This window comes from Sinocyclocheilus grahami, unplaced genomic scaffold (assembly GCF_001515645.1).
Source record: "Sinocyclocheilus grahami isolate Dianchi unplaced genomic scaffold, SAMN03320097.WGS_v1.1 scaffold1175.1, whole genome shotgun sequence".
Classification (NCBI taxonomy): Eukaryota; Metazoa; Chordata; class Actinopteri; order Cypriniformes; family Cyprinidae; genus Sinocyclocheilus; species Sinocyclocheilus grahami.
This window is the reverse complement of record NW_015506354.1, coordinates 259,864-284,014: the sequence shown is the minus strand read 5'-3', so window position 1 is coordinate 284,014 and position 24,151 is coordinate 259,864. Positions and strand designations below refer to the sequence as shown.

The following is a 24,151-nucleotide window of genomic DNA, read 5'->3' as shown; positions in this document are numbered from 1 at the left end:
GATGTTTTGATCGCTCTTCCACGCCACGCTGTCGTCGAGGAGGCAGCGCAGCGCGCATGCGCAGACCGCGTTGTCGAAGAATCAAGTAAATAGAAGCCGCGCGGTGACGTCACCGCTCCCACACCGAGAGCTCGCGGGCTGCAGAGCGCACACTGCCATGAACTTCGGAGCGTAACTTCGCCGTTTTTCTCGCTTTTCGGACGGGGTGGGAAACTACAACGAGATTTATAAAAATTTTTCTCCCCCCTCCTCATCAGAACAGGCAACATTCGGAGAATTTAGTTGCATATTTTTGCCCCTGTCCCCCCTCCCAGCAGCATGTCGTCCGCGGCGGTCGCTGCCTCGCGCAGGCAGTCGTGTTATTTGTGCGATCTGCCCCGCATGCCGTGGGCGATGATCTGGGATTTTACCGAGCCCGTGTGCCGCGGATGCGTCAACTACGAAGGAGCGGACCGTATCGAGTTCGTGATCGAGACGGCGCGGCAGCTGAAACGCGCGCACGGGTTCCAGGAGGGCAGATCACCGGGACCGGTGGGCAAACCGGGGAAGGACATCCAGCCCATGAACCACGCGGAACCGGGCTCGCGTGCTCCGCTGCCGCTGGATCGCTACCCGCTCGCGTCGGACAGACCCCCCAGACTGGGTCCGGAGTACCATGCGGGACGGCAGGCGAACGGGATCCCGGTGCCGAACGGGTTTCCAAAGCCCGACGAGCCCCCGGAGCTGAACCGCCAGAGCCCGAACCCGCGTCGCACCGGCGCCGTGCCTCCTAACCTGGTTCCGCTGGTCAACGGGAGCATGCCGCCGGTGCACGCACTTAACGGGAGATCCATGCAGATGGGGATCCCCCCCGGTGCTTTGGCGGCGGAGCATGTGGGCAAGCGTGCGGACGACATGAAGGACAAACACCGCGCCGACAGCATGAGCGACCCGAGCGACGGACACAAGCGACTCGAGGACTGGACGCAGAAGGGCAAGACGGTCCGGGAGCTGATGACGCTGCAGAGCTTCGACCCCCGGTTCAAGAAGGAGCACGCGCCGCTCCCGCACAGGATGGGATACGAGAGCAGCTCCAGTGCCTTAAAAACAGGTACTGATCATTGCTTTCAAGCTGCACATCATCCGGATTGTAATCCCATGCATGCACGTAGCTTCTAGAATAAATATTTTAGACATCCATGCATGCATTTTGCATCATTAGTCAACATTTAGAGTAGTTTAAAACATCAGAGCGTGCTTTTGAACTCCACATTCTTAACGGTTGTGTCTTTAAAATAATGCTACAAAAACTCACAGTCGTGTTCATGCATGCATTTGGCTTTCAAAACATCAAAACGTGCTTTTAAACTCTAGATTTTGTGTGTGGCGTTCAATCTTTGGAATAATTTGGGATGTCAAAACATGCTCCGAATTATTCACAATCGTATTTATTCATGCATTGGCCAGAGCATGCTTCTAAACTCCCGTTTTTGTGTGCACGCTCTTATTTTTTTAACTGTGTGCAACATATAGAATGATGTCAAAACTCTATGGCTTTTAAAACATGCTTTTAAGTTGTAGATATGTATTTTTTAACCGGATTCAATATTTAGAATGATCTGAGATGTCAAAGCATGCTGTATTATTTTTTATTTACTCATGCATTTGTGTTTAGGACATCAGAGCATGATTTCAAGCTCTACATATTGTGTCCACATTGCTATTTAATCAATCTTTAGAATAATTTGGGACGTGCTGTAAAACTCCAGATTATTCACAATCTTATTTACCCATGCATTTGGTGTTTAAAACATCAGAGCATGCTTTTAAACTCCAGATTTATTTATTTATTTATTTTTTTTTTACTGGAACCAGTATTTAAAATAGTTTGAGATGTCAAAACGTGCTGTGGAAAACATGCATTTGTGTTTAAATCTGTTTAAAACATCAGGGCATGCTTTTAAACTCCAGATATTGTCATATTTTTTTAACTGGAATCAGTATGTAAAATAATTTGTGAAAACATGCATTTGTCTAAAACATCAGAGCATGCTTTTAAACTCTAAATCATGCATCTTGATTTCTTTTAGTTTATTATTTTGTACTTGCATTCATCAAAGCATGCTTAAAACTCTCTAGATTGTGCATTCGTAATGTTTAGAAGCATAACAGATGCACTTCGCTGCCATTTCATCACCCGGTGGTCGGTGCATGGCACATTTCGTCTGGAGCCAGAAAATAGTGCCAACAGCAGGTCATGCATGAAGCGCTGAACTAGTGAAGGGCTGTTTAGTCGAGTATTGCATCTCTAAATCGAGTGTTTATCTCTCTCTCTCCATGCAGACCGCGGTAAGCACTCTCGGGGAATTAAAAGGAAACCGTCTCCCGAGCCGGACGGGGAGGGCAGCGCCGCCAAGCTCAATGGCGAGGGTCAGCCGTGGTTGCCGTCTCCATCCGAGGTGCTTAAGATGCCCTCCGCGGCCCTGCCGGGATTTGTTGCCGCTCCTCCCTCGACGATCTCCCCGCATTCGCGCACCACCCCGCCAGAGGCGGCCACCGCCGCGCAGAACGGCCAGTCACCGATGGCCGCGCTCATTTTGGCCGCGGACAATGCTGGAACCGGCTCGCCTAAAGACCCCGGCAACCAGGTGCACTCCACGACCTCGTCAGCCACGGGACGGCGCAACAGCGGAAGCCCGCAATCGCCCTCAGCCGGACAAAGGCGGCTCGCGCTGGGAACGTCGGGAACGGTGACCGCGCACATCCCAGGCATGGACCCGCAGGCCGGGCATCCGCAGAGCATTCCCGATTCCTCGGTGCCACCCGGAAGCGTGCCGTTGTGCTGCACCCTGTGCCACGAGCGTCTCGAGGACACACATTTCGTCCAGTGCCCATCCGTGCCGTCGCACAAGTTCTGTTTCCCATGTTCCCGCGAGAGCATCAAACAGCAGGGGGCGACGGGAGAGGTTTACTGCCCGAGTGGCGAGAAATGCCCGCTTGTTGGTTCCAACGTACCCTGGGCGTTCATGCAGGGCGAAATAGCCACCATATTGGCTGGGGACGTAAAGGTTAAAAAGGAGCGGGACCCTTGATTTAGCTTTTTTCACGCTTAATATACACCAATCATATTGCATACCATCCAAACGTGAACTAACCGGACATGTACATATTGAACTTAAGGGAACTGTACACTTGGTAAACATGGCTGTATCATTCTTTTGATTTTCCCTTTTTGAATACATTGTGTTTCTATATTTTTTCCGAAGATAAAACGGTATGTACGCGCTATAACAACCCCCCCCCCCCCCCCCCCCCCTCCCAGGGGTGTGTGAGGGGGACGGTGTTTAAAAATTGCCAAATACAATTTCTGACCTTGTAATAACAATCTGACGTGTCTGTGGTTGACTTATTGTCTGCCCTCGCTGAATCATACGACGCTCAATGAGTGCGAAAAGGGAACTAAACAAACGCAAGCGGCAGCTTGGGAGATTTTGTCCTGGTGCATGCTGGGAGTTCATCGCCTCAGTAATGGTAAACAATATCACGACTATTTGCAAAGATAAAGTAACCAGAGAATGCTTGAATTTGGAAGAGTATCTGTTTTTTTCTCCTCTAACATGCAAGCTGTGACTTGTATGGCACATTGTTTTCTGCCTCCATGTGGAGTAACCTAACGCTGCGTGCAAGACGACACTCCACGTCTATTTTTACTCGCATGCGGTGCCTTGAGGAGCTCGTACACAATCTTTCCTTTGGCCTTTTTTGGTGGATAAAGACCTGCAACGTTAAACATCACAGCTGCGTTAGGATGCTCTCCAGGAGCAGATGGGGCATTTTAGCATCAGAAAAGGCACTTAGTTAACATAAACTAACAATAAAACACTTCTAAAGCATGTATTAATCATAGTTGAATGTAAATTCCAATATTTACTAATGCATTCAACACATTAAGTTGATTATTTACATGTTATTTATGAACTACTAAATGTATTTGTATAACTAACATTAACAAAGATTAATAAATACTAACTAATGTATTGCTCATCGTTAGTCGATGGATTAACTAATGGAAACAAGTCATTTTGATCATTGCTTGTGCATAATTTAGTAGGGTAACACTTTACAACATGGTCCACGTAGCTAAAACTAACATTAACTTAAAATGAGCTTACGTTTGTTACAGTACTAAGTCCTTTAAATAATATTAACAGATAAAATATCCAATTTAATAATGTATTAGTGATTTGAAATGTACAACTAAGATTAATACCTGCTTCAAAGGTATTTGTCATTGTTAACTAACGTAGTTAACTAATGTTAACAAATGGAAAGACAATTTTTTAGTCTTGCACTAATCGGCTTTTGTTGGATTTAATGAGAACAATCAAATTGAACTGTTCAAATTCATTAATTATTGTCATTTTCAAAATGTAACTATATATACAACAGATTACGTTAATGTTATTTAAATGTCATGTATGAACTAACAATGAACAGTTGTATTTTCATTTACTAACATTAGAAAAAAAAAACATGGATAAATATTGTATTGCTCGTTGTGAGTTAATGCATTAACTAATGTTAACTAATGGAAACACTTGAGCTTGTTTTCCAGTCTTGCGCTAATCGGCTTTTGTTAGGTTTAATCAAATTGAACTGTTCAAACTCATTAATTATGGTGCAGGCTTAAGCCGTCGAGCTGTAGCATATGCTTAATAAAATGTGGCGGATCACGTGGTCGCTGTGCTGGAATTCCTGAGTCACGCTCGATCGCCCGCCTCTCCACTGCTCTCACACAGCACTCAAATGAATGGAGATCTGTTCTTACACAAGTCACATGTATTCTTATACACAAGTCACATGCATATTTGTTTTTATCCAATTAAATTGCATTGACAAGCATGCATTGCTAAATACGTCATCATAACACGCTGGCAACAAGCAGGTATTTGAATCCAAATCAAAAGCAAATATTGATCGGATGATTCAGACGGCATGAGCTGCGGTCGCCTGGAGGATTCCAGCCATGCCAGCACGTCTTTTCAGCATTCGTCGAAACTCAACACCCCGAGGGGGAAAAGACTCTCGTCAGAGATGAATCGCTCTACTCCAGTTACGCTGCAGCTCTTTCTTTTGTTTGTGCAGCCCTCCCTCGCTGGTTAGCCTCAAATGGATGTTTTCAGCCGTCACACGAATTTCAAAATTCACCTTTGAGATTTTTATTGTCGTCTTATATGAGCTAATTCACTTCTGTTGTACTTCTGCATTTAGTTTACAAGCATGCATGCATCCAAAAAATCCATGCAATGCAAGTGTGGCGAAATCGCTGGACTACTAAAACCTCGTCTGACACAACCAAAGAACATTATGATATGTTTTGCAATGTGTGAAATCGAGTTTGCATTGCCGTAAAAGGTAGCAATACAAACACTAGGCCACTTGATATTCAGGGTAGGATGTTGTATCGGTGCATTTTCAAAACAAAAGTACTTTAGGTTTAGCTGTATCGTGAAGCGACTGGAACATCAAACTCAGAAGGTCAATGGAATCTCATTTTTCATCTCAAGTGTAATCGATTTGATAAATATTTAACCATTTCCAAACTTTGCAAAGCTGTGCAGGTTCAGAACCGTTCAAACCTCAACATAGAGACTTTTTGCATGCACCTTGCAGTACGTGTTTATGGTTGGGTTGGTTTGTTTAGACTAAAACACTTGTTTCCAGATTAACAAGGAACAGTATCTCAGCAATAGTCAGTTTCTGAAAGTTAAAAACCCTAATTTTTAACAATACACTCTTTATTGGGTTTTTCCCAGCGATGCCATTTTGGTTTCCCGAAGAACCTTTCATGCAACCGTTCATAAGAGAACCAGTAAATAACAATTTTTTGTGCAACGGGAAGGTTTAAGCTTTTTTTTTACGAGCGTAACATATAAACCTTTTAAGAAAGACCTATTGTTAAATAAGTACACTTAAAATATTTAGTTTGTATACTTAAAACTATTGACTTAAAATTATTTATATGTTCTAAGAATATTTTGATAACGTTCCCTTTAAGTTATGGAAACGTTCTTTCTGAATGTTCTCAGAACATCCAGTTTTTCTAAATGTTTTAAAGCTTTTTCTTGTTTATGTGAGCTTTAGCAAAAACAAAAAAAATTCATTTTACAAATGTTATGGTAATGCTAGTTTTGAATGTTCTCTTAACATTTTGAAAAAACATTAATGACTTGGAAAAAGTTTCCAAGAACGATTTTAACGTTTTTTCTTGTTTATATGAACGTTACCAAAAACATTAAGGGAACATTAATTTTTTTTCGTTTTACAAACGTTATGGGAACGATACTTTTGAATGGTCTCTGAACGTTTTGAAACAAATATTAACGTTTAAAAAAAAATCATTAGATGAGCCTCCAACTAAAAACGTTTTTGTCTTTATGCGAACGTTCCATTTTTTCATTTTACAAACATTATTATAATGTTAGTTTTGAATGTTCTCTTAACATTTTGAAACAAGTTGTAACGTTTTAAAAATCATTAGACGAGCGTCCAACTAAAAACGTTTTCTTTTTTGTTTATGCGAACGTTCCATTTCTTTCATTTTACAAATATTATGGAAACGTTACTTTTGAATGTTCTCTGAATGTTTTGAAACAAGTAGTAACGCTTAAAAAAAATCATTAGATGAGCGTCCAACTAAAAACGTTTTTGTCTTTATGCGAACGTTCCATTTTTTCATTTTACAAACATTATTATAATGTTAGTTTTGAATGTTCTCTGAACGTTTTGAAGCAAGTTGTAACGTTTTAAAAAAACATTAGAAGAACATCCAACTAAAATGTGTCAGGAAAAGTTTCCAAGAACGATGTATAAATAACATTTTAAGAATGTTATTAAAAAGTTTTTCGTTACCAAAAACATTAAGGGAAAATTTAATTTTGTTTCATTTGGAAACATTAGTTTTTTAATGTTCTTTGAACGCTTTGAAACAAGTTGTAACATTTTAAAAATCATTAGACGAGTGTCCAACTAAAAACTTTTTCTTTTTTGTTTATGCGAACGTTCCATTTCTTTCATTTTACAAATATTATGGAAACGTTACCTTTTGAATGTTCTCTCAATGTTTTGAAACAAGTAGTAACGTTTAAAAAACATTAGACAAACGTTTCATAAACGATAAAATTGAGAACGTCATTGAAGACCAGATCAATTACGTTCTATTAACGTTAAAGAAAAAACATTGTCAAAGTTCTGAGAGCGTTCCCTGCTGGGCTGTGCCATCATTTCTGATTAGATTACATCATTTTCAGTGCTTAATAAAAGTCAAAACACCTTTGTTTTTTTTATGATTACCAGTCCGTGTTTGCATAAAATGTTGTGATTCATGACTAAACTGGTTAGTTTAGTTCAAGGCTTAGAACTATTTACTAAAGAATTCAATTCAATCCTTCAACGAGAGAAACTCTTCCGGATTGAAGGCCGCAGTAGAAGCCGGCGCTCACATAATGTCTGCAGAGTGAAGTAGCCTGTTTGCCACGTCAGCAGTTTTGGCCATTCGGCCTGAGGGTTCCTGGTGTGTTACACGAACACGCATGCACAGGAGGGGAAAGCAAAAAGCCAAACACCCCAGATCACATTCCTGGGCCCCTGCGCTGACAAAAAAAACAGAAAGCGGAGAATGCAGGGGGAGCGAACGGGGCGGATATTTCCAGCAGTTGCTCTCACTATAATTAGACAGAATACAGGCGAACCTTCACGGCCATCAATCACACGCACTGCAACACCAAGAAAGGAACTCGTGTCCCGGTGACTGCAGGCCTTTATCTGGAGGAAAGCTTTTTATGTCGCACCAAATATAGCGATCACACATGCTCTGAACCTGGGACATGTCATGAAAGGGCGCATTTGTTGCCTGGTTACTTGCAGGGAGAGCAAACAGAGGATGTGTGGCGAGCCACGCGCCAGTCTGAGAGCAACACGCACATGTCCACTGGATAAATGAGGAAAAAGACGGACATGCGACATCAGAAATCGAGTCATTAAATCACTGCGGCCAATATACTGACTATAGAAGCAACAAAAATATGCCGTAAAGGGGTCATCGGGTGCCCATTTTCCACAAGTTGATATGATTCTTTAGAGTCTTAATGAAAATTCTGTAACATAGTTTGGTTATAATTTCTCAATGGTAGTGTAAAAACCTTTTTTTACCCTGTCAAAAACAGCTCTTTTCAGATCAAGCCGTTTTGTAGCATTTTCCTTTAAATGTTAATGAGCTCTGCTGACTCCGCCCCTCTCTTCTGAGCTGCTCTCAGAGAGACTGTTTACTTTAGCCGCATTCATTGTGAAATGTGCTAATTAGCACATTATTAGGAAAGGCCATTTGCAAATATTCATTAAAAAACCTTACACTCACTTCTTCTGTAAATGAGGCTGGATCATGAATGATTCGCGCAAACATAGACGCATTTATGTAGATCGGGGGAGCATTCCCTTCAGAAACAATGTAATCCACCGCGTCTTCAGCGGCTCAGATGTCGGGAGTAAATGGCGACTATTGTTCATTATTACATCCAACAACAGAACACCTCAATCACTTAGGTATGGAAGCATATAGGTAGCGAAATTCAATTTAAAATGCAATATGCAAAATGGCATTGTATTTCTGTATTTAAATTTACATTTTCCGTTACCCATACGTGCAAAGTTTGGTGTAAAAGTAAAATTAAAATTAAATTTTATAATTTACATTTGCCATTTCCAACAGTAGTCTTAATATGTAAATTGCATGCACATTTGAACGCTTTATAAGTTGCAAAATGAAAATGTATAACACAAATTGATTTGATATGTGTAACATGTTCAAGCAGAAATGGTAGCAAAATGATCATTTAAATGCTATTTGTCCTGAATGCATTTAGACTAACAGTTAGAACACTTAGGATTGCACTTTCATCATGACGCTGATGGATACTTGTAGCAAAATTCAATTTGAAAATGCATTCCGAGCTGACCACGCCCACCCTCCGTCAATCATTGCTGGGCAGGGATTGGCGGAAGCGTGTTACGTTTGGATCGTTTGAAACATGGCAGCTCGAGATCTGATAAGATCGTGGAATTCACTGCAGATGAAGTGGAGCGTGAACAGAAATGACAGTAAGGTAAGGTAAAACACTACTGTCAATCAAACTATCGTGGGAGGGGCCTGTTTTTGTGATGTCACACAGACAGGCATCTGAGTTCGGCTCGATTTGAGAAAGGGGTAAAGATTTTAGTAGATTAACAAAAAACACGGTGGATTTTTATCATTATAGGGTGGTTGTGTACACACTGCCAACACACATTTCAGTTCATACTACTTGTACAAGTGCATGTAGCATCCTATGACCCCTTTAAAATCCATAAAATGAACCTTTTTAATGCCAACACTTAAAATATTTAGTTTGTGTATTTAAAACTGTTGACTTTGAGATGCTACTTTTTTAAAGGTGCTGTAGAAAATAAAGTTTATTATTATTATTTATATCCCGAGCTAACAAAAATATGTTCTAAGAACGTTTTGATAACATTCCCATTAAGTTATGGAAATGTTATTTCTGAATCTTCGCAAAATGTTTTAAAAACATTTTTCTTTCTTCAGAAACATTGAAGGAACGTTCCATTTTTTTCATTTTACATACATTGATCATGTTACATTTTAATGTTCTGAAACAAGTAGTCCAACTAAAAATGTTTCAGAATAACGTTTCATGAGCAACGTATAATAAATCACAGTTTGAGAATGTTACAGATAATACTAGTATTTGTTTTATGTTATATGGCTATGCTTAAAATATTTAGTTAGGAACGTTACTTTTGAACGTTACTTTTGAATGTTCTCTGAACATTTTGAAACTACAAATGCTTGTTTATTCAAATGTCAGCAGGAACATTAAAATAAACATTTTCCATTTTATAAACATTATGGGAACGTTAATTCTGAATGTTCTCTGAACGTTCCAAAACGAGTAACGTTTAAAACAACGTCCAACTAAAATGTTTCAGAAAAACGTTTGAAAAACAATGAATAACAACAAATAAAAACACTGAGAACATTTTTGAAGACCAGATAGATTTTAATGAATGTTCGTTACATAAAATTAATGAACATTATTAAACATTTTTGACATGTATTGCAATGCATGAGTTTGCGTAGCCAAAAACCATAGAAACACTTGGCAACTTGAGCTTCATTTTCAAAATAAAAGTTCTTCTACTTTAGTATTTATTTAGTTTAGAAGCATATAGAAGCTACGCAAATCCACGCAATATAAGTTGGTGATTTGGTGAAATCGCAGGAAAATTTCGTGAAAAGTATGAAAAAAGTATGAAAAAATCAAAGTTTTGGTTTATAATAAATGTTCCTTAGTTTAGAGCATGTTAGGTTTTTAACAATTTTGGTCTTGGTTTTTCATGAAAGCCAGTCTGAAACTTAGAGATGGATTGAACTAATGAAGGTTATGGAAGTATGTGGGTTACTGAGAGTTTTTGGATGGTAATATTTTAGGCTTGAATTGAGAATAACCAATCAAACGCCCAGACTGAGCTGAAACATGAAGCAGACCACCAATAACTCTAGAAGCATAATTAATCAAAGACTTCGGCTCATAAGATATGCTTTATGTAGTTTCGTCTGTACATGTGGCCGACTTGTCTTTTACAAAACCCAAACTTTAGTTTTTTTACGCCAAGTTCAGAGAGATCGTGTGAAATCTTTCCCATGTGATTTTGGCCTGGCGTCATTTATAACGAAATACTCCCTTAATTATTCGGCAGTGAAATGACCTGAGCGCTGCGTTTAAAGAGGCCAGTTTTGGGAGGGGGACTGAAATATTATTCCAGAGCGTTTTCAACTCCAGCCTCATTCTCCTGAGCTGTGTGGTAACTTTGAACATGGTGTCCCATTACAGGAAGCCAGATCTCAGAGATTGGCCCTTTAAAGTGGATCTCTCATATCCTTACTTTTTGTTCAGACGCCTTTCAAGGAGACGGCTCTGTTTTGGTACAGATGGCATTGGACTTCATGTATGAGCTTCGGAGGGGTTGTTGTCTGTTTCAGATGTGTTAAACGAAATATTTACAGTGAAATATCACAGGCGACAAATTTAGGTTATAAAAATGTTGTTTTAAAATGTTACTAAAAAGTTGTCCAGTTTTTCTTTATTGTGATTATAATGTTATTTAAAACCCTCTGGTGCTCCTCATTTGGGAGCCAGATCAGTGCCATCTGGTGGGAGTAAAATAAGAAAAACTTCTGCAATTCCATGGTTTAGCCCATAGATTCCTCCTATATAGCTCTATATAAAAGGCCTATAAATTCTCTAATTGTTTTTAGACATAAATACTTATTTTTATTAAGTTGTGGATATAGTTTGGATATATATTTAGACATTCTCAAAGACAACTTTATGTAAAGGTTTAGATTTTTTTTTTAAATGTTGATTTGAAGCGTCAGTTTTTGAATTATTATTACTACAGTCAAACCTGAACACAGAGAAAGCATTTTGTTACACAAAACATTAAAATTCTATAAAAATGTAACAAAAATGAACAGAAATGTTTTATCAGAGCTTAATCCTTCTGGGTCTGATCTGATTTCAACCTCTTATTTCAGTTTTCTGACTCTTTTTGGCTATATGGTTATAGCCATACCAATTCATTTGAGTGTGTGTAATTGTGTGTGTGTGTGTGTGTGTGTGTGTGTCTGTGAGTGTGTGTTTGAGTGAGTGTGTCTGTTTTGCACCCTTGATGTTTTAGAGTGTAACACCTTCTTTGCTGTCCACTTTTTTACTGCATTGTAGTTGAATTATTGCTTTTATTTTACATAATTGCTGTGTTACAGTCACAGCAGTTGATAGGTGTGTGTGTGTGTGTGTATAAGTGTGTTTATACGCATGTGTGTGTGAGTGGATGTGTTGGTTTTGCACTCTTGATGTTTTAGAGTTTCACCCTGTCATTGCTGTGTACTTTTTTTCTGCATTGTGTCAGATTTGTAGATTGTACACAAAAAAATGCTCAGCATTTTTGTGTTTTTGTCGATTTCCCATTCATTTCCTATGGTTGGTCATTTTTGACCGAAGACCACAAGAGTGACTTTTTTTTTTACGACCACTGCTCGAATCATGCCCTCAATTTTTGTGTGTGTTCACATTCCAAATGCCATAAAAGTCACCAAGTTTCGTGCCATTCAGATGAAGCTGTGATTTAAAAAAAATTCAAAACAGAGAATTTTTCGGTCAAAAGTGACCAAAGAGCACCAGAGGGGTTTTAAAGGTTACAGAATCATTTCTTACATTGTTCCTCTAACTTTGTTTCCATAAAGTTATTTGATAAAACATGCAGTTTTATCATAATTGGATCGTTACTAATGTTACTCTTTAACGTTACTAAAACATTTCTTAATATTCTAGGAATGTTAAAATGTGTCCATTTTTCTTTTGTAATTAGAATGTTATTTAAAAGTTACAACACATTCCTTACAACATTCTACTAACTTTTTCACCTAAAATAAAATCATATATGATTTGAAGTTTATTTTTAACATTCTAAGAATGTTAAAATGTTATAATGTCAAGTTTGCTTATCATAATTAGAATATTTTATCCAAAATATAACGTTATTTGACCATTTATTTTTCATATTCTAAGAATTTTAAAATGTCCAGTTTTATCGTAATTTGAATGTTTTTTAACGGTTACTAAAACGTTTCTTACAATATTCTACTAACTTTATTTTCACCCAAAATATAACGTTATTTGAATGGTTATTTTTAATATTATAAAAATGCTAAAATGTCCGGTTTTCTAATTATAATTATAACGTTATTTAAAGGTTACTCAAATGTTTCTTTAAACATTTTCTTATTGTAATTAGTATTATTTAAAGGTTACAAAAACATAAAACTCAAATGTTTCTTATGACATTTTTAACTTTATTTTCACCCAAAATAAAATGCAATTTGAATGTTTTTTTAATATTCTAAGAACATTAAAATGTCCAGTTTTCTCATTGTAGTTAAAACGTTATTTAAAGGTTACCCAAACATTTCTTACAATATTTCAGTAACTTTATTTTCATCCAAAATGTAACGTTATTTGAACGTTTATTAACAATGTTTTCTCTCAACATTGAGAATGTTCAAATACAAACTCAACATAAGAACATTCATCAAGTAAAAATAACCTCATGAGGACATTCAAAGAATATCTTCTCTAAACGTTATGAGAATGTATATCAAATATTAATTATGGCATAAGAACATTCCATAAACATTACTTTAAGAACATTTTGTCCTAACATTTATATAACTATTGGTGAATGTTGTGAGGATGTTCCCTGTTAGCTGGGATCCGCCCAACATGCGCCAAAGTCATGAAAGAAGGAGCGGAAAGAAAAGAGGGAGTAAGAGTTTGCTTTGACCTCATTTGTTAATGTGTAGCAGGCCTTTCCATATAGGCTCTGTTTGACAAGAGTTGCACAACACAGAGCTTTGCACTTTGGCTGGCCTGCGGAGGCGGGGCGTGTGGGTGTGGTAAAGCGCGGGTAATGTTCGGCCTTGGCAAGGTCAATCTCGCCGAAACTCCCATTGGTCACCCGTCACCGTCTGTGTGTGTGTTTCATTGCTTTGTTTTTGTTTTCTCTTAGTTTTATCTGCAACAGTTGCTAAGTGCGCCGGTGGCCAAAGCCTCTCCACTGTTTTTGTACTTCATGGTTATTGTTTCAAGTACAATAGTTTCGGGGTTTTCAGGCTGGAATTGAGAGAATGAGAATCCAATAAAAAACACCAATGAGCATAATGAGAATTACATAACCATCTGAATGCATTATAATAATGAGAATATCAAATAATGTCAAAATGCAAAAAATGATAATCATCAGGATTTATTTACTTTTTACTCAATATATATAAAATAAATAAATATATATAAATATAAAAGGAAAAAACATAAGAAAAAGCAGAAATTATATTTTTCATAAATATTTAAATATAAAAAAACACGAAAAAAACAAAATTTTATTCTTCATAAAATATATGAAGACAAAAATAAGAAAAACAAAAAAAAATGTTCATATATTAATATATAAATAAATTTCAATAAACAAGAAATTATATTTATCATAAAATATAAATATATAATATATAATTTTCTTTTAAACATTAAAAAACAAATAATTATGTTTTTCATTAATTGTTATTAGATAAATACATAAAAAAACTGAGAAAACAAAACAAAAAAAACAATAAATTATATTTTCCATAAAATATAAAATAAAATCAGTACATATAAATATATAAAAAAGAACAAACAAGATTATAACATGTTTTTAATAAAACATAAATATGTAAATATATAATTTATAAATATCTTAATTTTTATTTATTTAAAAATATAAAACAAAATATATATTTTTAAAACAATAATAAAAAAACAAAACATAAGAAATAAAATTTCCAAATATATCTTCATGTCATCACCAATCTCAAAATGCTATGAATTAACCAGGATGATAAAGCACATGGTAGTCATTAACCAGTGAGGCATGGCTGGCCCCGCCCCTCTCCCCTCATTGGGCAGGGCTTATCTCACAGTCACTTGACCTTTGGCCCTGCAGATCTGTGGGTAAGAAAATAAACACAAGCACACCCATCGCATCTGGAGAGCAGCGTTGCTGAACATTGGCCACTGCTTAACAAAGACGCCTTCAGGCCATGTGAGTATAGTCTGTCAGGAACACAAAGTCCACAGTGTGTGTGTGTGTGTGAGTGTGTGTGCGTGCATGTGTGCGTGCATGTATGTGTTTTATGTTTTGAGGATCAGAGTAAAAAAAACACTCGATACGTATCGGTGTTAGACAGAAACTATGTTATGAATGGTTAGTGTATTAACTCTGTGCTTGTCATTCAATCACCACTGAGAAATCTTTGCCTTTTAACCCTGTAAATACTGAAACACATCAGAGCAGTGACAATTACAGAGGGTTTGAGCCCCAATTAAGTCCCCCGCCCCTCTCCCCTCATTGGGCAGGGCTTATCTCACAGTCACTTGACCTTTGGCCCTGCAGATCTGTGGGTAAGAAAATAAACACAAGCACACCCATCGCATCTGGAGAGCAGCGTTGCTGAACATTGGCCACTGCTTAACAAAGACGCCTTCAGGCCATGTGAGTATAGTCTGTCAGGAACACAAAGTCCACAGTGTGTGTGTGTGTGTGTGTGTGTGTGTGTGCGTGTGTGTGCGTGCATGTGTGCGTGCGTGTATGTGTTTTATGTTTTGAGGATCAGAGTAAAAAAAACACTCGATACGTATCGGTGTTAGACAGAAACTATGTTATGAATGGTTAGTGTATTAACTCTGTGCTTGTCATTCAATCACCACTGAGAAATCTTTGCCTTTTAACCCTGTAAATACTGAAACACATCAGAGCAGTGACAATTACAGAGGGTTTGAGCCCCAATTAAGTCTAAACAAAGTTGAATTCACCCTGTGTTGAACTAGAAGTATTTCTTTTACATAATACATCAGGCATATTTTGTCAGTGTCATTAAACAATGTTTTAGTGACTACAGAATTTTGACTACAAATGTAACGTTCACTACAGAAGTTAGTGATACAAAAGTAAAAGTAAAAACTTTTATCTCACAAATCTTACCTTTTTCTCACAATTCAGCGTTTATATCTCACAATTCAGTTTCGAAATTACGAGAAGTCATAATTGAGAGACATAAAAGTTTAAATAGCAAGATATAAACTCAGATTTGCAAGATAAAAATTCTGAATTGCGTTGTAAACAGAATTGCGAGAATGAAAGTCAGAATTGTGAAATTAACTTCGAAATCGCGAGATATAAACTCAGAATTGCGAGAACGAAAGTCCGAATTGAGAGATATAAATTCAGAATTGTGAGAATGAAAGTCAGAATTGCGAGATAAATTCAGAATTGCGACAAACTCGTAGTGATACAAAAGTAAAAGTAAAAAATTTATCTCACAAATCTTACCTTTTTCTCACAATTCAGCGTTTATATCTCACAATTCAGTTTCGAAATTACGAGAAGTCATAATTGAGAGACATAAAAGTTTAAATAGCAAGATATAAACTCAGATTTGCAAGATAAAAATTCTGAATTGCGTTGTAAACAGAATTGCGAGAATGAAAGTCAGAATTGTGAAATTAACTTCGAAATCGCGAGATATAAACTCAGAATTGCGAGAACGAAAGTCCGAATTGAGAGATATAAATTCAGAATTGTGAGAATGAAAGTCAGATCTGCAAGATAAATTCATAATTGCGACAAACTCAGAATTACAAGATATAAATTCAGAATTGTGAGAATGAAAGTCAGAATTGCGAGATAAATTCAGAATTGCGACAAACTCAGAATTACGAGATATAAATTCAGAATTGCGATGTAAACAGAATTACGATATAAACTCAAACTTGCGAGGTATAAATTCAGAATTGTGATGTAAACAGAATTGGTAGAACGAAAGTCAGAATTGCGAGATATAAACTCAGAATTGCGATATAAACTCAGAATTGCGATATAAACTCAAAACTGTAAGATATAAACTCAGAATTACAAGATATAAATTCAGAATTACGATATAAACTCAAACTTGCGAGATATAAATTCAGAATTGTGATGTAAACAGAATTGGTAGAACGAAAGTCAGAATTGCGAGATATAAACTCAGAATTGCGAGATATAAACTCAGAATTACAAGATATAAATTCAGAATTAAGATGTAAACAGAACTGCGAGAACGAAAGTCAGAATTGCGAGATAAACTCACAATTGCGAGATAAACTCACAATTGCGAGATATAAACTCAGAATTGCGAGAACGAAAGTCCGAATTGAGATATATAAATTCAGAATTGTGAGAATGAAAGTCAGAATTGCGAGATAAATTCAGAATTGCGACAAACTCAGAATTACGAGATATAAATTCAGAATTGCGATGTAAACAGAATTGGTAGAACGAAAGTCAGAATTGCGAGATATAAACTCAGAATTGCGATATAAACTCAGAATTTATAAGTACATAGTGAATAAGTGCATAGTGCATAAGTACATAGTGTATAAGTGCATAGTAAATAAGTACATAGTGCATAGTGTATAAGTGCATAAGTGCATAGTGTATAAGTACATAGTGTATAAGTGCATAGTGCATAAGTACATAGTGTATAAGTACATAGTGAATAAGTGCATAATGTATAAGTGCATAGTGTATAAGTGCATAGTGCAGACGTGCATAGTGTATAAGTATACAGTGAATAAGTGCATAGTGTATAAGTATATAGTGAATAAGTGCATAGTGCATAGTGTATAAGTGTACACATAGTGTATAAGTATATAGTGTATAAGTACATGATGTATAAGTGCATAGTGAATAAGTGCATAGTGTATAAGTATATAGAGAATAAGTGCATAGTGTATAAGTACATAGTGTATAAGTATATAGTGAATAAGTGCATAGTGCATAAGTACATAGTGTATAAGTGCATAGTGTATAAGTACATAGTGTATAAGTGCATAGTGTATAAGTGCATAAGTGCATATTGAATAAGTACATAGTGTATAAGTGCATAGAGTATAAGTACATAGTGCGTGCATAGTGTATAAGTACATAGTGTATAAGTGCATAGTGTATAAGTGCATAAGTGCATATTGAATAAGTACATAGTGTATAAGTGCATAGTGTATAAGTGCATAAGTGCATATTGAATAAGTACATAGTGTAAAAGTGCATAGTGCTTAGTGTATAAGTACATAGTGTATAAGTGCATAGAGTATAAGTACATAGTGCAGGGGTGTCAAACCCCCTGCAGATTTTTGTTCCAACCCTGCTGCAACACACATACCATGTAGTTTTCAAATAAGCCTGAAGGACTTGATTAGTTGGATCAGGTGTGTGTTTAATTGGGTTGAAGCTAAACTCTGCAGGACTCCGGTCCTCCAGGAGCTGAGTTAGACACCCCTGGCATAGTGTATAGTGCGTCATTTGGGACGCAGCTACAGACTGGATCTAAATCCTTCAGACGTGTGTTTCTGTAAGTCACCGAAAACACGAGCTGTGACAGAAAACTGGTTGTTCAGTACAGTTTAGTTCACATAGCAGGTGCAGAAAAATGTGGCTTTGAGTCGCGAAAGTTGGGGTCGGGTGTGAGTTTGGTAACAAGGTGGTTGTCACTCTGTCGTAAACACTCAAATACGAGACTGACAACCGTGTTCTGCTGCTGTAAACTCCAACAGAGCAATGTGTTGAAAGTGGCACAAAGTAACATTTTGGGGAATGTTTTCCTTCTAGTCTGCTTATTAAATGTTAACCAAATTAATGTTTTTTTTTTTGCACTGATCCCAAACTTATTAATTTGATACAGACATGATTTGATTAATTTTATTAATTGTATTTTGGTTCGCATCTATCAAGTTTCAAATACAAGAGAAACAAAATAAGACAAAACACCTTTCATTTCCGTAACAGCAAAACTAATGTTATTAAACACACATGAGACACACAGCAATTCAGTTATTCTGCAACATAAACAACTTAACCTGTACTTTTGCATTGTGTCTAATGACCCAACTTAATTGTACGTTCTGTTTTGGCTTCTGACATGTCCATTTTGTACATCTGCATTACTCCATGTTTCTTCAATGCTCACATTTGGATTTCCAGGGACTTTTCTTGGTTTTTGCAGCCTAAAATGACTGAACTTTCTGCAGCTTTTCGAAAAAATGATGGCACTTGCAGCATTTTTTGCTGTTTTGTAGCAAAACACCCACCAATAATCATGATGTACTTCTGTAATTAGTGTTAGTGACAATAAGATTATTTGTAAATATTTTTGTGCACAAATATTGAATTTGTGTTGAACAAGACAATGTCCACACCAACATACTCAAAATCGAAATACTCATAATTGTCTTTTATTTTGTTTTTACAGTTCAACTATTATTTAATTGTCTGTTGTCATGATATTGTTTTTGCAATTTATATATACAGTATATTACAATTTATAATAGTTTTATGAGTAATTGCACATTGAGTAAATCGAAGTACTTTTGTTTGTTTGTTTTTTGAAGAAAAATGGCTGAAACGAGACAAAAATACAAGCTGCCACAAATAATGCAGAGTTTGCTCGATTTTGTGTTCTACAGTATAGGAAAATAGACATATTTCTGCTGTTGAACCGCACTTTTCTCCTGCCCTATGCTGGAGATTAGTATGTTACCAGACACACTTTTTCTTCTTCCTCCTTTGCATGATAAATGTCCTCTCGCCCTGCCACCAAACCACTCTATTTTTAGCCCTGATGTCAAAAAGAGGCCTGCAGGAATCTCTGTGGGCCGCAATTCACATGATGGATGAAATCATCACAAAGTACAGTCTCTCTTTTTCACTCCCGCGCTGCGAATGGAGTGTGTGAAATGGAAATGAGTGTTGCTTTTTTGTCCTCGTGACACAAGAAACTAGGCGCTCATGTGAACGATGGAACGCCATCAGATCCGCCGAAAAACTGGAGCGCCGATGGAGGGAGGGAGTGAGGAGAGAACAAAAACAACTCAGAGGACCAGAACAGATTTTGACAAGAGAGCGGGGGAAAGAGAAGCAGACAGGCGAGGCTTTTGTGCACAAGACAGACTTGTTTAGGGCGAGGAGGATTCGATCAGCTGATAACGTGAGGTGATGATAAAAAGCTCTCCGTTGTTTTTGTGCCTCAACAAAGGCGCTGGCAAGGGTTCTTCAGTTTGGCACGCTTCGAGAGTTACACGCCATTTGTTTAGTCAGATACTGGATCAGGATGGGGTTCAGCAGAACTACAGACAGGTCCCAACATGGCCGTCCTGCTCGTGTGGCCTTTTCTATAAGGATTAGAGTAAAGCCGGGATAAAAACTGAAAAGGAATCCATTGACAGAAATTAAATTTTGCATTAAAGAGCGATATTTACCTTCTTAAAGCATTTTTGACCTTTATAAAGGAAATTTTCTTACCTTAGTAAAGACCAGTGTACATCTTTCATGTACACTGCCGTTGGGATCAGTAAGATTTTTTAAATATTTTTTTTTAAAGTTTGTTCTGTTCATCAAGGCTGCATTTGTTTGATCAAAAATACAGAAAAAGCTGTCAATTTGTGAAATTATTGCAATTTAAAATAACGGTTTTCTATATTAATATACTCTAAAATATAATTTATTTTTGTGATCAAAGCTGAATTTTCTGCAACATTACTCCAGTCTTCAGTGTCACATGATCCTTCAGAAATCATTCTAATATGCTGATTTAATCATATGCTGAAAAAATTACTGACCCTGAACTTTTGAATGGTAGTGCATATTGTTAGAAAATATTTCTGTTTTAAATAAATGCTGTTCTATCTAACTTTTTATTCATCAAAGAATCCTGAAAAAAAGTATCACAGGTTCCAAAAAAATTAAAATTAAGTAGCAAAACTCCAACATTGATCCCAAACTTTTGAACAGCAGTGTACATTTTTACATTTACTCATTAGCCTAAATGCAATTTGGATAATACTATAGACACTATAGGGTGAATGCCAATCAAATGAAATCAATATCAACAAAATCCATCTTTGCACTGCAGAAATGGCACAGAAGCTGCATCTGAAGTGCCATTTAGGGGGTGCAATGGAAGTCAATGGCTACCGGCAACAGTTTGTTTCCCAACAATCTTCAAAATATCTTCTTTTGTGTTCAACAAAATTAAGAAAGATTGACAAATGAGCATCCGTCTCAAGCCTGCACTGGTAGATGGACATGGTTGTTCAAAACTTTTAGGTCTGTCCGACATAAGACTGGATGGATGACCACCATCATAAACTCATAACTCACTCTCAGCTTCTGTTGCATAATCTCTTGAGTGTGAATAATAGAGCTCTCTATCTGTCTCTCTCCATCACCAGGGTCTCATTAGTGTGCCAATCTGCCATTTAGATTCATTTATGCAGACAGTTTAATGCATTTTGGGGGTGCAATGGAAGTCAATGGCTACCGGCAACAGTTTGTTTCCCAACAATCTTCAAAATATCTTCTTTTGTGTTCAACAAAATTAAGAAAGATTGACAAATGAGCATCCGTCTCAAGCCTGCACTGGTAGATGGACATGGTTGTTCAAAACTTTTAGGTCTGTCCGACATAAGACTGGATGGATGACCACCATCATAAACTCATAACTCACTCTCAGCTTCTGTTGCATAATCTCTTGAGTGTGAATAATAGAGCTCTCTATCTGTCTCTCTCCATCACCAGGGTCTCATTAGTGTGCCAATCTGAAATATTAGTTCATTCCTCCTCATTCCTCCCACTCTCGACACACAATATCCTGACAGCTTGATTATTCAAGAGTGTCAGAGTGTCTTTTTCAAAAGCCAGACACAGAGGTTTAGTTTAGAGACACTGCAAGAGTTGAACTGAAGAACAGGATTGAGAGGAAGTGGAATTTACTATCTATATATCTATTTATCTATCTATCTATCTATCTATCTATCTATCTATCTATCTATCTATCTATCTATCTATCTATCTATCTATCTATCTATCTATCTATCTATCTATCTATCTATCTATCTGTCTGTCTGTCTGTCTGTCTTTATCTTTCCATCCATCTTTCCATCCGTTCATCATTCTATCCTTGTATCTGTCCATCCATTCATCCATTCATCCAACCAACCATTGTTCTGTCTTTGTATCTGTCCATCCATCCATCCTTCCATCATTTTGTCTTTGTATCTGTCCATCCATCCATCCATTCATCCATCCATCATTCTGTCTTTGTATCTGTCCATCCATTCATCCATCCATCCTTCTATCTTTCTATCTGTCCATCCATTCATCCATCCATCATTCTATCTTTGTATCTGTCCATCCATTCATCCATCCATCATTCTATCTTTGTATCTGTCCATCCATTCATCCATCCATCATTCTATCTTTGTATCTGTCCATCCATTCATCCATCCATCATTCTATCTTTGTATCTGTCCATCCATCCATCCATCCATCCATCATTCTGTCTTTGTATCTGTCCATCCATTCATCCATCCGTTTTTGTATCCATCCATCCATTCATCCATCTGTCCATTGTTCTCTCTTTGTATCTGTCCATCCATCCATCCATCCGTCCGTCCGTCCGTCCATCATTCTGTCTTTGTATCTGTCCATCCATCCATCCATCCGTCCGTCCGTCCGTCCATCATTCTGTCTTTGTATCTGTCCATCCATCCATCCATCCGTCCGTCCGTCCGTCCATCATTCTGTCTTTGTATCTGTCCATCCATCCATCCATCCGTCCGTCCGTCCGTCCATCATTCTGTCTTTGTATCTGTCCATCCATCCATCCATCCGTCCGTCCGTCCGTCCATCATTCTGTCTTTGTATCTGTCCATCCATCCATCCATCCATCCGTCCATCGTTCTCTCTTTGTATCTGTCCATCCATCCATTCATTCATCCATCCATTCATTCATCCATCCATCATTCTATCTTTGTATCCATCCATCCATCCATCCATCCATCCATCCATCCGTCCGTCCGTCCGTTCATCATTCTGTCTTTGTATCTGTCCATCCATCCATCCATCCGTCCGTCCATCATTCTGTCTTTGTATCTGTCCATCCATTCATCCATCTGTCCATTGTTCTCTCTTTGTATCTGTCCATCCATCCATTCATTCATCCATCCATCCGTCCGTCCGTCCGTCCGTCCGTCCGTCCATCATTCTGTCTTTGTATCCGTCCATCCATCCATCCATTTGTCCACCATTCTATCTTTGTATCTGTCCATCCGTCCATCCATCCATCCGTTCATCATTCAATTTATCTATCTGTATCAGTCATTCTATTGTTCTGTCTATGTATCTGTCTATCTGTTCATCCATCCATCCATCCTTCCATCTAATCCACAGTATTTGTTTCAAGTTTTATCACAGAGAATAAAAATGTCTAATGTTCTTTTCTCTCATTCCAGTGAATATTTGCACTGGCTGATCTGGGCTCTGAGTTTCCGCATCAGACGCAGTAGAAAGTGTGTATGTTAAACAGAGCTGTGGTCTAGCGCCAGCGTCCCGCGGCTCATTGTATCCACATCCTGCTCTATATAATCCCAGACGATTTCTCAGAGGCATGCGCTGGACTGTGGCCCAGAGCGAAAGCTATGCACGTCCTCTCCCATTCCTAAACAAAGAAAAATGTTAATAACAGACCTTGCTGTATGAACTTTCTTTCATTGTTGTTTGTGCACATCTGGATTTCGGTAGGAAAGGCTGTGTGGCGTCTCCTCGGGCGCAAGTTTGTGGGAAGAAAATAATCCGGTGTCATCCAGTGCAGCCCGTGGCCGAGTCAGAGAGGATATGTGGTGCTGGGTGGATTCACTGGATGCTTGAGCTCAGCAGGAGCTTTGCCAGGAGAGCGTGTGTGTGGATGAAGCTGTGGTTGCACTCTTGTGGTTGTGTACATGTGTGCTGGCTCTTGCTGAAAGCATTCTGTGTTAGTGCATGCTTGTTTGTGTTGGCAGCCGTGTACAACTGGAGGTGTCTGTGCATTTATGAGCGGCTTTGTGGCAAATTGTCAAAAAATTGTCAAAAAGTGATTTTAAATGCATGTATGTTAAGGTTCAATAAAATGTTAGCATGCATTAAATTGGCACACGTTTTAAAAAAAACTTTTAAGTGAACATTTTAAAGGGATGGTTCACCCAAAAATTTACATTCTTTCAGGAAAGAAGTTCTTTTGACTGTTTTTTGTCCACAGTCAGTTGGGTCAAATGTTGTTTGGTTCCCAATATATCTTCTTGTTTTGTTCCAATGAAGAAAGTAATTCAGTTTTGGAATGGCATAAATGATTACAGAATTAAAATTTTTGGCTCCACTATCTATTTAAATTTTTATAAGAGATTAAATTATTATTATTTTTTTTCAATTTGGGAAATATTAATGACATAATCTTGTATGCATTTATTATCGTTAACTAAATCTAAAACAATAGAAAAACATTTTCATTACTTTAAATAATTTTTTTTAATTAACTGATTTAAAATTAAATGTAAAAGCACTTTTACATTTCTTATTTTCATTTGATTGAAGTAATAAAATACCTACAGCTAAACAAACT

The 24,151-nt window shown here is 37.5% G+C and overlaps 1 protein-coding gene across 1 annotated transcript; it reads left to right on the top strand.

Moving 5' to 3' along the window:
* The first annotated feature begins 99 nt into the window (after positions 1–99).
* LOC107567632 (interferon regulatory factor 2-binding protein 2-B) lies at positions 100–3,315 on the top strand. The gene is made up of 2 exons (XM_016253338.1): positions 100–1,090; positions 2,323–3,315. The coding sequence occupies exons 1-2, from the start codon at positions 319–321 to the stop codon at positions 3,069–3,071; spliced, it is 1,521 nt and encodes a 506-aa protein (XP_016108824.1). The 5' UTR covers positions 100–318; the 3' UTR covers positions 3,072–3,315.
* Positions 3,316–24,151: the final 20,836 nt, after the last annotated feature.